The 15,276-nt window shown below is 40.8% G+C and overlaps 1 protein-coding gene across 1 annotated transcript in view; it reads right to left on the bottom strand.

Annotated features, from left to right (window-relative positions):
* Nucleotides 1-15,276, bottom strand: part of LOC107294047 (cell division cycle protein 27 homolog) — a gene marked incomplete in the record, with an annotated part of 101,938 nt that overhangs the window by 38,218 nt on the left and 48,444 nt on the right. The window contains 7 exon segments of the mRNA XM_015823253.1: nt 7,705-7,913; nt 8,572-8,724; nt 9,341-9,510; nt 10,024-10,231; nt 12,131-12,230; nt 12,394-12,509; nt 13,923-14,037. Of these exon segments, the coding sequence (XP_015678739.1) occupies nt 7,705-7,913; nt 8,572-8,724; nt 9,341-9,510; nt 10,024-10,231; nt 12,131-12,230; nt 12,394-12,509; nt 13,923-14,037 (1,071 nt within the window).

Here is a 15,276-nt window from a genome sequence, read left to right as displayed (position 1 = left end):
ATAAGTGAAGAAGCAAACATATCTTATTTAGTCTACATATTGCCTCAAGAGCAAAAGCAGGCATTGCGGGCCAGATGAGGGGGGAGGAATGCCTGTGAATAATAACATTATCTTAGCATAGCACAGCCAAGGTCAAAGCAGCAGCAGTTTGTAATAACAGATGAGACGAGAAGAAGATTCACACCTCTGTTTAATTGGAGCATATGATTGATGACTGTGAAAGGAGGGAGGGAGTTGTGCTTGTCGCAAGAGCTAGGATGGGGGGTGTTTCAGTCTTTGGCTTTACTTCGTTCATGCCGGATTATGTAACTCATTAAAGGATTCTTTAAGGTAATTAAGCCTCAAAGTTCTTTGAAAAGTTATTTCTTTCGTAACATGACAGAGCGCACATGGCCGCCTCACCGCCTCCAGGCGAACCAGTCATCCCCAATGAATACTGGGACCTGGCGGAGGCATTTAGTGAAAACGAATGTGATGCCCTACCCCCTCACAGACCCAATGACTGCTCCATCGAACTGGTGCCAGGAGCCAAACTCCCACGACCGAGAATGTATGCTATGTCCCCCCTCGAAATGGAGGAGATGCAGCGATACGTGAACAAAAACCTAGCGAGGGGGTTTATTGAACGGGCCAAATCTACCGTGGGAGCCCCTGTGTTGTTCAAAGAGAAAAAAGATGGGTCTCTTCGTCTCTGCGTAGACTATAAGGGTCTCAACGCTGTGAGTGTGGAAAATAAATACCCCGTCCCCCTCCTAAAGGACTTATTAACCCATCTGGCTAAGGGGAGTGTCTTCACTAAATTAGACCTGAGAGAGGCATATTACCGGGTGAGAATAAAAGAGGGAGACGAGTGGAAAACTGCCTTCAACTGTCCTATAGGGAGCTATCAGTTCAAAGTCATGCCATTTGGACTACAGGGGGCCCCAGCTATATTCATGCAGTTGATTAATGAGGTCCTACATGATCACTTGTACAAAGGGGTTTTGGTGTATCTTGATGACATCCTGATATACAGCATGAATATGACTGATCACATAAAGCTGGTGAGAGAAGTGTTAAAGAAACTATTGAATGCCAAGCTTTATGCCAAATTGTCGAAATGTGAATTTCACCAAACCTGATTAGACTATCTTGGCTACAGAATTTCCAACGAGGGTATCAAAATGGATCCAGCCAAGGTGAAAGCTATAATCGAATGGCAGCCCCCAAAGACTCGCAAACAGCTTTCTGGGTTTTGCCAACTTTTATCGTCAATTCATCCCCTGTTTTGCCGAGATTGCCCTACCCCTTACAGAACTACTCAAAACAGGCAAAGGAGGAGGGAAGCCACGACCGGGCCAACCACTAGCATGGACAATGGGCTTTCAAACAGCTTTTGAGAATTTAAAGAGACTATTTGCTGCTGAACCGGTCCTAAAGCACCCCTGCCCAGGGGAACCCTTTGTGATTCAAGCCGACGCCAGCGATGTGGCAGTTGGAGCTGTGTTACTGCAAAAGAACAAAAGTGGGGTCCTGCAACCCTGCGCCTACACCTCTAAGAAATTTACTGAAACCGAGCGGAGATGGGCAATCTGGGAGAAAGAGGCCTTCGCGATTAGATGGGCGCTATTAAACTGGCGACACTATCTAGAAGGGAGCAAGGTGCCATTTGAGGTATGGACAGATCACAAAAATCTGGAAGCACTGAAAACTCCCCGCAAACTGTCCCCAAAGCAAGTGCGGTGGGCACAGTACTTTAACCGCTTTAACTTCACTCTAAAGTACATACCAGGAGGAAAGAACTTCCTAGTTGATGCGCTATCCCGGTTACCCCAATACAAAAGCGAACGGGAGGAGGTTAATGAGGCAATTATCCCCAATCCACAAACTGCCGCTCAACTTACACCTCGCAGGGTCCCCAATCCTGATGACCCTGGAGTAAAGAAAATAAAACGAGAGCTCCTCACCGACCAATGGTTCAAAGATAATCAAACCTCCCTAATGTGCAGGGATGGCTTGGCTTACAAAGGGGGGAAACTATATTTGCCAGAAGCCCTCCGTCTTAATGCCCTCAAACACAGCCACGATGTAAAACAGGCTGGACACTTTGGATATTTGAAAACCCTACACCTCACCCGCCGGCAATTTTGGTGGCTGGGGCTGAAAAGGGATGTGGAAAACTATGTAAAAGTTGTACTGTATGTGCCACAATGAAAAGAATCCCAGGGAAAACCCCTGGGTTACTGCAACCCGTGGCAGACCCTTCTCAACCATGGGAAGAAATAGCTATGGACTTTATAGTAGACCTACCTGAAAGTAGTGGAAATACTGTCATCCGGACTGTAATAGACCTGTTCTCGAAGCAGGCTCATTTCATCGCCTGCAAAGGACTCCCATCTGCCAAACGACTGACCAAATTGTTCCTGAAACATATCTACCGGCTGCATGGCGCCCCTAAGCGAATAATTTCGGACAGGGGGGTGCAGTTCACAGCGAAGTTTTGGAGAAGTTTCCTTACATTAATTGGATCAGCTCAAGGTTTATCATCTGCTTTTCATCCGGCCACCAATGGGGCCGCAGAAGCCGCTAACAAAATGGTGGAGCAATATCTTAGATGCTATGTTTCTTACCAACAGATGAACTGGACTGACCTCCTCCCTTTTGCGGAGGTGGCGTACAATAATTCTATGCACAGCAGCACCGGCTACACACCTTTCAGAGTGGCCAAAGGAAAAGAGTTCAGCCCAATACCTGAATATCCTCAGGTGCCCTCCGCTTCCCAGACACTTGACCAATGGGTGTGGGGGTGGGAAGAAGTTTGGAGAAACACAAAAACTGCTTTAAAAAAGACTTTTGAAACCTATAAAAAGCAGGCTGATAGAAAGAGGGCTCCCCAAAGAACATTCCAAGCTGGGGAAAAGGTTTATTTGACAACTAAATATTTACGCCTCAAATTGCCCAGCAAGAAATTGGGACCAAAATTCTTGGGGCCTTTCCCCATAGTAAGGATCATCAATCCGGTCACCGTAGAACTAAAACTCCCTAGACTTTTAGGGAGAATTCACCCAGTTTTCCATTGCAGCTTGTTGAAACCTTATCGGGGCTCCACTTTAAGACCTCCCCGAAGAAGGCACCTGGGCCCCTCGTAGTTGCAGGACAGACCCACTATGAAGTGAAACGTGTTCTTGACTCTAGAATTTTTAAAGGGAAATTGCAATACCTAGTACAATGGAAGGGATACCCGTTGTCTGAAGCCACCTGGGTGAAATCCAGTGAGGTGAAAGCTGACAGGCTCGTCAAAAGATTTCATGTGAAATACCCCAACAAACTGAAAACTAGTCATTAACATATGCTTTTGTTTACATTACAGGATCTGTCCTTTTTGTAAGGGGGGCCGGATGTCAACGCTGTTAATATATGATATTATTGCTTTGACAAGATATACAGAAGTGTCTGGTATTTTTAGAGTTAATTCAGATGACAGAGTGAGGGAGGAGATTCATAAGGAAAGCCCGGGAAAAAGGAACGGAAGTGAATCTTTGCCCTCCGGGCTAATTGGAAGATGTGACTTATGACTGCAAAATAAGGGAGGGGTTTAGAAAGAAAAGTTAGACGCAAGCAAGAGAAATTCAGGTTCTGGCATAAACCTCCATGATGTGCCGTCAATTTGTAACACTGTTAATAAAGGCTTTAGGATAAACATGCCTGGAAGTTCTTTGAAGTGTTTCATTAGTCGGAACCATGACACTTACATGTACCACGGAATCACTAATGGACTCAGTCATCACGTTGTCTATTAGGCACTTGATTGTAAAAATAGAAAATTAATAAAATATTTATATATATATAAAAAGGAACAAATGCATACAAAGCCAGAATTGAGAAGACAGCAATAGACAGCAAGTGCTGCCTCTTCAAAGAAGGTGAAGAAACAGTGGACCACCTGGTTAGCTGCTGCAAGAAAATTACACAGACTGACTACAAACAACGGCACAACAAAGTAGCAACAATGGTGCATTGGAAGTTCTGCAAGAATTACCATTTGACTGCAAGCAAGAACTGGTGGGACCATAAAATAGAGAAAGTCATAGAAAATGAAGAAGCTAAAGTGCTCTGGGACTTTAGAATTCAAACAAACAGGCACCTGCCACATAACATCTCAGACTTAACAATTGTTGATAAGAAAGACAAAAAAGTCTGGATAGCGGACATAGCAGTACCTGGAGACAGCAGAGTAGAAGATAAAGAACTGGCGCAGATAACAAAATACTGTGGCAAAAGAAAGCAAAGGCAGTACCAATCCCAAAACAACTGGAGCACCACTTGAACACCATTGGCATTGAGAAATTCACCATTAGTCAATTGCAAAAGGTAGCTTTACTTGGAACAGCTTACATCCTGCAACGATACCTCTAACACCCTCAAACATCAATACCTGCCTATCCCAATTCCTTGGTAAGGATTCGATAGGTGGATAAAAATGCCAAATCCAGTCTGAACATCTGGCTGACTGTGCAACCAACCATAATAATAATAACCCCTCCAACAGAACAGTATCTTGCCATGGTGGAGTGATGCTAAGGGCTACACTGAACAGGTCCAACCACATCAGACAGGTCTTAGCTAAAGAGTCAGACTAAATCTGTTCCAAAAAATCCATTCAATATGGTGAGAATACGCAATTCATGCAGGATTGACTATTGCCTGGATTAACAAGAGTTGCATTGGATGCTATGGCTCCTGTGCATTCATCGTGAAATGTGTTACAGGGATCAGCAACCAGGGCATGGATCTTACACACTACTGGAAGGCAATCAAAACCAAAGAACTTGGTCAAAGGAAGAAGACTACTCAATTGTGGAATGTTGTGTAATTTTGTGTGTAATTTTGAAACACAAGTTCTTTACCAATGCTGAATTGGAAGCTATAAAAAAACAACTCAATATTCAGGTTTATTCAGACCTTCAATAATGATACCAATTTGCAAATTGAGCAACAAATAGTAGAAAGAGATTGTTGATGTTAATGAAGAACAATAGGGAGAAATAACTGTAGTTGCTGAAGAACTGCAAGCACTATTGGTTAATGAAGAACTAGCTGGGAAAAGACTGAATGAAAGAAGTTGAAAGAATATGTTTGCTAAAATTGAATCAAATTAACAAGAAGACGTTAGCTAAAATATTGAAGAATATTAATGAAGCTGTCAAAATTATTCCAACTGAAACACTGATCCAAATATCCTAGCTGATGTATGCTGTAGCCTATGTAGCTACTGAAGAAGTTGGCTGTCATGGCCCCCTCAGAGGCTGGTTCGGAGGAGGAGGAAGAGTTGGAGGTGGGACTGTCCGACAGGGAAGGCATGCCAGGGACTGAGGCTGATGCTGTCCAGAGCCCCTCAGGCATTGGGGGAGGTGGTTGACCAGACGAAGAGCTGCCTGCCTGCACAGGGGAGGATCGGCTACTGACCAGCAGTGGTGCTGATAGGCAGCCAATGTCCTCTGATGAGGAACAGTTGCCTGCTCCACTGATTCAAGGGCAAGGAGAGTGGATGTAGGCAAGCCCACAGAAGGGCTGCAAGGCTACTCAGTAGGAGGTTGCCCCACCCCTCCTCACAAGGAACACCTGGAGGGTAGTAACTTAAGGAGAAGCCATGGGGAGTTAGTCTTTGCCAAGAACAATTGTTTGCTTTGGCATACACTCCCCTGGCTTTTACTCCTGCCTATTGCTGTTTGCCTTGCCTTGCTTGGAAGATTGCTTTTCGCATTTTGTTTTGGACCTCACCCTTCTCTTGTGGCCTACGTTTGGCTTTTGCTTCATTGGGGTTTTGGAACTGCTTCTTTTCTGGGTCCTGTTTCTTGTCCTGAGGACTGCCCTTGTATTGTGCCTGGACCCTGCCTGGTGGACTGGACTTGGAACCCTGGACCTTGCCCTGTGAGTGTGCTCCTACTCTGGGGGCTTTCTTTGTACTACCGGGGCTGTGTTTGGGAGTCTGAGGGTGGCTACCTTCAGGGTAGCGTGAGGGTGGAGCCTTACCAGTTGTTGGAGGGCCGTTGGCTGAAATATTTGTTAAGAGAAATAAAGAACTCTTTACAGCCCTGCCTTGCCTTGACCACCTGGGTCATAACATGGGCCATTAAGAAGGGAAAACCTAAATGGAACATTTGCTTGGAACTGAAGATAAAGAAAATTCACATGGATTTGAGCAATTTAAAGAATTTGAGGCAAGGAAATTGGAAGAATAAGAAAATCAAAACTAGACTGTGTGTGAAGTACAATATATCAAACAAGTTTGGAAATTTTTCATATCTAAATTCTAAAGCTAAATGGTGGAAATATCAAAGCAATTAATACCTGGGCAGTCCCTGTTATTTGATATACAGCAGGAATAATTGACTGGACCCAGATGAAACTTGATAACCTGGATTGGAAAACAAGAAAACTTGTTTTGACAAAGCACCATGCTTTGTGCCCAAAAAGCGATACTGATCAGCTGTATTGCCCAAGAGTTGAAGGGGGCAGAGGACTCCCACAGGTGAAAGAAACTGTGGAGGAAGAAAAACATGGCTTGAATGACTATATCAAGAAAAGCCAACAACCCTTGCTGTGGGAAATCAATCAAGCACAGCTCTTGAGAACAAAGTTGAAGGCTGACTATTGAAAAGAAACTATTGAAAACTGATTTTTAAATTGGAAGAACAAACCCATGCATGGTCAATACCTGAAGGATACAGAAGGGAAAGCTGAGCTGGTTAAGAACAGGAGTGTTAAAGAACTGAAGGTTTTATTTTAGTGGCTCAAGAACTTTGCCAACTAATTTCATGAAAGCAACAATCAGCATGTAACACACAACAGCAAATGTCACTTTTTAGAAAAAGGATGAAACAATTGACCATTTGATCAGTGGGTGCAGTAAAATTTCACAAACTGACTATAAGCAGCATCATAACTAAGTTGCCAAAATTATTCACTGGAATTTTTGGCAGAGGCTTGGATTTAAATGTAGCAAAAACTACTGGGAACATCAAATTGAGAAAGTTTTGGAAAATGAGTGGGTTAAGATCTTATAGGACTTTACAATTCAAACACATAGGCACCTTGTTCACAACATGACTCTGATATAACAGTCATTGAAAAGAAAACAGTCTGGTTCATTGATGTTGCTATACTGGGTGATGCTAGGATTGAGGAAAAGCAATTAGAAAAAATTACAAAATACTGGGACATGCAGATTGAATTTGAATGTTTTTGAAAAAAGAAATCTGTTATACTAATTGTGATTGGAGCCATTGGAACAATACCTATATAGGACTCCTTGATATTTGGAAATTTAGAACTTATTGGACCTGAACCCCCTAATTTTACCAACCCCCCCCCCAACTTTGTTTGAAACTGCATATATCCTTAGGAACTATCTTAATTCTTAGGTCTTTGTTTAGGATTTGAATTATAATTAAGTTTCCAGCAGTCTTAGACTGTGACTCTAACTGTACATTACCCACACATGATAATAATAGACAAGTATGGCCCTGCACATCTATGAGAACTGGACTGAAATTATATACAAAAAATGAGAGAGAGAGAGAAAAAAGGATTCTAAATAAATCCCTTTTGTACTCCAGAACTAAGTTACTGTATACTAAGGATGGAAATGAGCTTTTCAAATACTTTGACGGATAAATCTATTCCCAGCCTTCACCATTTTTACTAATCAAAAATATTTCTTACCAAGCATTGTAGTGCCTTGGATTCATTCTGACTGCATTCCTAAAACAGGATAATGCTCTTTCAAGTTCCTCTGTCAGCACAAATTCATGCCCCAGGAGAGTATAAGCATAAACATAATTTGGATCAACTTGAATAGCTCTCTGGAAGAATTTGATAGCAATGTCATGTTCCCTTTGTAAACTGAAGCAATTTCCTGTAGCACACCATGCCTGGAAGAAAGAAAAAGTAGAAGACATACCACAAAACTATGGTCCCCCCTGTTTCTACTTTTAGGTAGTATAGTAAGAGGGAGAAGAAAATATAAAAAATGTGGATGTTACTATTTAAGTGCCCGCTCACATAAGAAAAAGCTTGCAGAGTAAAATACAGGTAGTCCTTGACTTATGACCACAATTGAGCCCAAAATTTTTGTTGCTGAGATATTTGTTAAGTGAGTTTTGCCCCATTTTACAACCTTGCTTGCCACCGTTGTTAAGTGGATCACTGCAGTTGTTAAATTAGTAACACGGTTGTTAAATGAATCTGGCTTCCCCATTGACCTGGCTTGTCAGAAGGTCACAAATGGTGATCACCTGACCCCGGGATACTGCAACTGTCATAAATATGAGTCAATTGCCAAGTGTCCAAATTTTGATCACATGACCGTGGGGATGCTGCAATGGTTGTAAGTGTGAAAAACAGCCATAAGTCACTTTTTTCAGTGCTGTTGTATTTTCGAACAGACACTAAATGACCTGTTGTAAGTTGAGGACTATCTGTAAAGTAATTTCAACTTCAAATTTGTTCACTTGAAATTGAAGGAAAGAATCAGAGGCTAAACTGTAGTAAAAAAAAAAATCCCTGCCTCAAAATAACTAGAAATGATACCTCTGGTGAATTGTTATCCATATCAGTTAAGTCTTTTGAAAGGACTGAAAGAGCTACATCTTTCTGCAGATGCCACAGTGTGGTTGAGTAGATTTCCATGCCTTCTACTCTATAGTTTTCAATCCTTCTTACTTCAGAGAATATCCTCTCAGCCTATGACAGTAATGAACAAATGATATTTGAACGACATGATTAGGTTTTGACATAACATGGGTAAATTTAGTTATATAGCTTTATATGAAACTTGGTTTTGATGCAAGGGTATAATTTGCTTAATAAACTCAGTGTTTCATTTTAAGGGAAGTGAGATTTGTTCAGCCCCAATTTTTTTCTTTTTTTCCCTACATTAATGGGGTTTTACAGAATTCTGTGGATTCCATTTGTTACATGAATGCTGAGTAACAACCATTCTTATTCACATATATGTTCACATGGCTAATTAACTGCAGTAGTTACAGCAAATTTTATTCAAAAAATGTGAGACAGTATCCATTTTTCTCCTCCTTATACAGAACAACATAACCAGAAATTGTTTCTGTATTCGGTAACCCGTTGAAAGAGTATCTAAAAGGAATTCATAAGGTACCCTGAAAGCAGAGCATGGTAGGGAATGAAATACAAAGCAACAGCACTTACAAATAGCCTTTTTTTTTTGCAATGTCAGAGGTGATATTTTGGTATGTTTTGGGGTCAATTTTTTACAATTCAGTGCAGTACAAATACAGAATGTAGCATCCAAAAAATAAGAATGATTCCATGAGCTATTTACCTGCATATATTCTGCAAGTTCAAAGTAAGCTCTTCCAATATGGCATAGCACCCAGCCTGTGTTGTAGTGGTGAGAAGGCAAATGACTCAGTATATGAATGGCTTCTTTACAATTGTAAGAACACAAGGCTAAATATCCTTTCCCCATATCACGAAGAAGGGTCATCAAACCTTCTAAGAAAAAAATATTATAAATGCACAGGAGAACAAGGAGATCAAGAAATACTTGCCTAAAACTGCCTGTATGCTACCGGTGATAGATGTGGCACATACTCTCAAGAAACCTAGATGAAATTCCGACAGTTTCAGTGAACACAGCACAACTGTTTTCTTCCAGTGAATAAGGTGCTGAGTAAGACTAAAGAGATCTGATTCAAATCCAAAATTTGAGATATAACTTCATATTACACACAAATATCCTCTGGATTATACCACATACCTGTAAAAATTTGTGATTATTGCCCACTGTTGTTGAATTCTCATTCAGTAAGATAATCTTAAGGTTTTGAACATCATGGCAACTTAATTAGAAAGAACAAAAAATTTAGAGGCACTGGCACTATTTTAACTTGATTCCAACAGGGATTTTCTCTCTTTCTTGTTTTTGAATTATGCATTACCACTGCCTTTTGTGTTGGCACAAGTTCAATGCTCTGAAGGAATTCTCAGAAACATTCTACACACCTGCTGCTGTTTTCTGTAATGTGAATGCCTGGATTTGTGGTGTTACCGAGGTAATCTTTCCTTCTGAAATGATGGATGAATCAAGTTTGGTAATTTCCAAACTGTCATTTATGTTTGGCTGTGTGATCCCTCCTTTACTGGTTTTACATTTTTTCTTTCGGTTTACAATTTTTGGTGGAAACTTCATTTTTAACTTTTTACTATTCTCCTGTGAAAGAAGAACAAACATTTTAAAGAATTTTACCTGGCAGCCAAACAACAAAGTATACCATTCAAGGACAGAAATTTGCAAAGCAATCATTCAAGGATAGAAATTTAGAGGAACTCTGTTAAGATTTGGATGGAGAAACAGCAGCCCTCAGCCCAATTTCACATGTCCTTTCATTTAATTTCATGTGGTATGGTACTGAAATGTGCAGTATATATAATCGTATTAACTCCACTCACTTTGGCTTTCATCTGATTATTTTTTCCCAAAGCTTTGTGATTTTTTATGAAATTAGAATCACAAAACTGGAAGGAATAAAATGGTCCATTTCTCTACCAGAAAAATGCTTTTTAGTTCATCAATGACCTGCCTCCCCACTACTTACTCCCTGACTATGATGTGCCTGCATCAGATAGTAGCCAAAAACTCATATATAATAGGAATGCAAAGGCTTTAGAAAATCTGTCACATTTTAGAAATGGCTTTGAAGTAATATGTGATTTTATATAACATATATAATGGAATGGGACACCAGAACACACATTACCCACTTTCTATAGCAGTATTAACTAAGCCTAAAGAACAAAAATGCCCACGATATCTTCCCACCCAGTTTTTAATACTATACTCCTGACTCTCAATTCCACTCAAGAAAGCTGAACTAGAGCTGTTCTACTGTACACCAGCAATTATCATTTAGTATGCACTAAGTGGTTACATTGAAGTGAGGGAGGTGGATGGCTCAAAAGCAGAGGGGCATAATGGTACTGGAAAAAGTATCTTCAGAATGTTTGCAACTATAGCTTTGCTACACTTCATTGTGGATTTAATGGTTTTTGACATTATTTTTACTGGTGATTTCAATATGAAAGATGCTTTGAAAGGACTGTAGCTCTTAAATATTGTTAATTAAAATATGTCTAAAACATGTGCAAATGTATTTTTTTTAGAGCACTTATCTACATGTGAAGTGAAGCATAATCTGTAACACTATCATACGAAATGTTTGTAATGGGGTAAAAATAGTGATTTGTTTTACAGCAAAAACAAGGACTACAGGTAGTCTGCATCTTACAAAAGTTCATTTAGTGACAGTTCAAAGTTACAACAGCACTGAAAAAGTGACTTATGACCGTTTTTCACACAACCATTGCAGCATCCCCATGGTCACATGATCAAAATTCAGATGCTTGGCAACTGACTCATATTTATGACAGTTGTGTCCCAGGGTCATGTGATCACCTTTTGCAACCTTCTGACCAGCAGTCAATAGGGAAGCCAGATTCACTTAACAACCATGTTACTAAACTGCAGTGATTCACTTTACAACTGTGGCAAGAAAGGTCATAAAATGGGGCAAAATTCACTTAACAACTATCTTAGCAACAGAAATTTTGGGCTCATTTGTGGTCCTAAGTTCAGGACTACCTGTATTAATTTTGTGACGTAGGTTTTCACAGCCTAAGCATGCTTCTCAATCTCAGCAACTTTAAGATGTGTGGACTTCAACTCCCATAATTCCTCAGTCAGGGAAGATTGAGGATTGCTGAGATTGAGAATTACTGGCCTAGAGCAGGGGTGTCAAACTGCTGGCCTGCGGGCCGGTTGCATCATACAGATGCCACGCCCACCCCAGCTCCGGCAATGCAAAAAAAGTCGGACACGTCACATGACGCGGCGAGTTTGACACCCGTGGCCTGGAGCATACTTGAAATAAATTCTGCTCAGAAAAGGTTGACACCATTATGAAGGTGTTAGTCCTGTTTTAATTACATTTGTAATCCCATTAAATATTTATGCTGCTGCTCATTCAGGCTCTGAATTTCCTGAAAAAGATTAATGGATAAGAGCTCAGTGCATCCAAAAATCAGCTATATAACGCACACAATTCCGATTTACCTTGGTTGTAGAGCTATCACTGGAGAACAAACGTGAACTTCTTCGAGGCAGCACAATAGGGGGAGCAGCAATAGTTGGGCTCAATACCTGAGGAGTTGTACTGGAAAGAGAAATCAAACTTCTTAACATAATTTATGGTGTTAGGGTTTCAACTATGTTTCTCAACCAGAAACATGACAACAGCAGAAGCAGTCTAGGAAGGAAAACATACATCTGGAAACAGGAAGGAAAATTATACACTAGGCCAGGAAAGCATTGCATACCTTGTCTGTGGGCCTGAACTTTGGGTCTGGGCAACAAGGATTGGTGTTACTTCCCAGCTATTGCCACTTTGTGAGAAGACCGTCTTTGTTACAGCTTGATTTATTCTGGTGACAGTCTATGCAAAAATAAAGGATAATGTTAATTGTGCATTATATTTGTAGCAATTGCAGATTGTGATTTATACTCATGACTTTTATTGGCAGGAATGGGGGACAACCTGCTAAATATATTTATTTTGTTAATTCACTATGTTACCTAGCGAGAAGAAAGTTAAGTATAAAATGGCAAGTATTTTATGGCATAGATAATGCCATAAAATAACCCATTGGTTTTGGCAAACATCACACTGTTAGACATGTTACTTTCTTCTAATAGGCCCATAAGTTGGCACAGCAGTGACAGAACTGAATTCTGCAGTGCACTCACAAGAATAGGGCAAGCAGGCACCATCCTGCATATTGTCAGTTTCAGTAAGAATCCTTAGGGAATAACTGTATGATGGATTACAAACTTCTAAACAGAATAATCTGTTTTCACTTAATCTATTTTATTAGAAGAAGTGTTACTGGTAGTTCTCGACTTACAACAGTTTGTTTAGTGACCGTTCAAAGTTACAACAGACTGAAAAAATGACTTATGGCCATTTTTCACACTTATGACCATTGCAGTATCCCCATGGTCATGTGATTTACATTTGGATGCTTGACAAGTGGTCCATATTTATGACAGTTGCAGTGTCCCGGGGTCACATGATCACCTTCTGACAAGCAAAGTCAATGGGGAAGCCAGATTCACTTAACAACCGTATTGCTAACTTAACAACTGCAGCGATTCACTTAACAACTGTGGCAAGAAAGGTTGTAAAATGGGGCAAAATTCACTTAACAAATGGCTTGCTTAGCAACAGAAATGTTGGGCTCAATTGTGGTCGTAAGTTGAGGACTACCTGTACTTGCTGACTGTCTTAAACCTATAGAAGCCATCTTTACAGCTGTGAAACCACAGTGAAGCTGATTTCAGCTGTTATTAACTTCACCAGTTTATATAAGGTAGAAGGACCCATTTTATGAAGCAGGGACAATGAATAAGGACTAGATGAAAGAGCTTCGGTTTTCACATTGATTCTATCATGCAGTAAGTGGTTTTCTCTACCAGGTTTTGAATAGTTGCTCTGAATTTCATTCCTTTTATGAGCTAGCATTAAAAAAAGCAGTGTAAAGAGAAAGGTTTGCAAAGGTTCTACCATTTCTAAAGATAAGCATCTTAATGTAATTTAAAAATAAAATTCCAGTTTCTACATCTTGGAAAAATGGTACATTAAAAATATTTGCAGATTATCTATATAAGGTGTCTGCATCTATTTTCCTCTTTGCTATTATATTTTACTGGGAAAGCAATGGAGGGGAAATACACAGAAACTAAATATTGTGAAGTGGCTTTGACATGTTTTTCTTGTAAGGAACAATTACCCATAATTTTACATTTTCTTGAGTTTAATCTCATATGCACATTCTTCAGTGAAAGATACCTTCTTGGAAGTGGCTCCTGGAGGTGGCACATCAATTATAGAAGAAGAGTTTGTGCAGTTTTGTAAATAAGATCCATCTCCGGGGCTAGGGGTTTCTAATGGCAACATTCCAAAGCTGAGGAAACATACAAGAGCATTTCAAAATATATACGTCCCTAAAGAAAGAGGAGGCAGGAAAAGAGGGCATTTTTGAAAATAAGGGTAATTTGCAGGCCTAAGGCTAATATTTACACTGTGCAGAAACTTTCTTTTAAGACAAAAAAATTACAAACTTCAAGTTATATAATGTATGCAAGTTTAAAAATGTAACAGATACTATGTTCAATTATTTATTTATTTATTATTTATTTATAAACATTTATTGGCTGCCCATCTTACCATAGGGCAGGGGTGTTAAACTGCTGGCCCGCGGGCCGGACACGTCATCTGGAAGCCGCGCCCACCCCATTGCCGGCAATGGCAAAACCAGCCCGATACGTTGCGCGACGTCACATGACGTCGCGAGTTTGACATGTCTGCCGTAGGGTAACTGTGGGTGGCTTACAGTAACATAAAAAGTTAAAGAAAAATATTAAAACCAAAAACACGTGGGGGAGGGCAGGGGCGGAGTGGGGGGGGAGGTGGGATCTGTTATTACTCAATCAACCACCTCCATTGTGCTGATCCCCCACTGGAGCCCCAAGCCAACTGGCACAACCATGTCTTTAGGCACTTACAAAAAGATAGGAGGGTTGGGGCCAACCTCACATCAGGGGGCAAGATGTTCCAGAGGGCAGGAGCAACAGCAGAGAAAGTCCTCCTCCTGGACCCCGCCATCCAGAATAATCTGTCAACCTCCGCTGGAAAAGCCCAACCAAAGCAAAACACCAGAGCCATTGCATTCTCTAATGTATACTTTATTGAGCAGATACAAACCGGCAGGGTCAAAAGAAAGCTAGCTCTGAGGAAATGGCAGGAAGCAGTTAATTAAAGGAATGGAACTTTCCCTCCCCTCTCTGACAGGTTCAGGTCACATTGTCCAATACATCGTTCAGTAATTATTATGAGAAGAAACTTTAGTTCGCCAAAACAATTCTTTAACAGCTCCGGCTCTCACACTGATAAGGACACCTGTGGATTCAAAATTCTCCCCTCTCCCTCCCGCACTGTTGGCAAGTTAGAAGCATGTAGCGGTCCTAAAGACCATAGGGTTCGTAGCTTGACATAATCAGGCTGACGGGACCCGCAGCATGCCTTCTCTGCCAGCACGAGTGGTATGGGCCAATCCCAATGGGTTGAGACGGTCCCTCAAGTAACCTGGACCCATGCCATGAAGGGCTTTAAAGGTGATCACCAACACCTTGAATTGCACCCG

Source organism: Protobothrops mucrosquamatus, unplaced genomic scaffold, assembly GCF_001527695.2.
Source record: "Protobothrops mucrosquamatus isolate PMUCROS unplaced genomic scaffold, P.Mucros_1.0 scaffold1814, whole genome shotgun sequence".
Classification (NCBI taxonomy): domain Eukaryota; kingdom Metazoa; phylum Chordata; class Lepidosauria; order Squamata; family Viperidae; genus Protobothrops; species Protobothrops mucrosquamatus.
The sequence above is the reverse complement of the archived record's forward strand: the minus strand, read 5'-3'. Positions and strand labels throughout refer to the sequence as shown.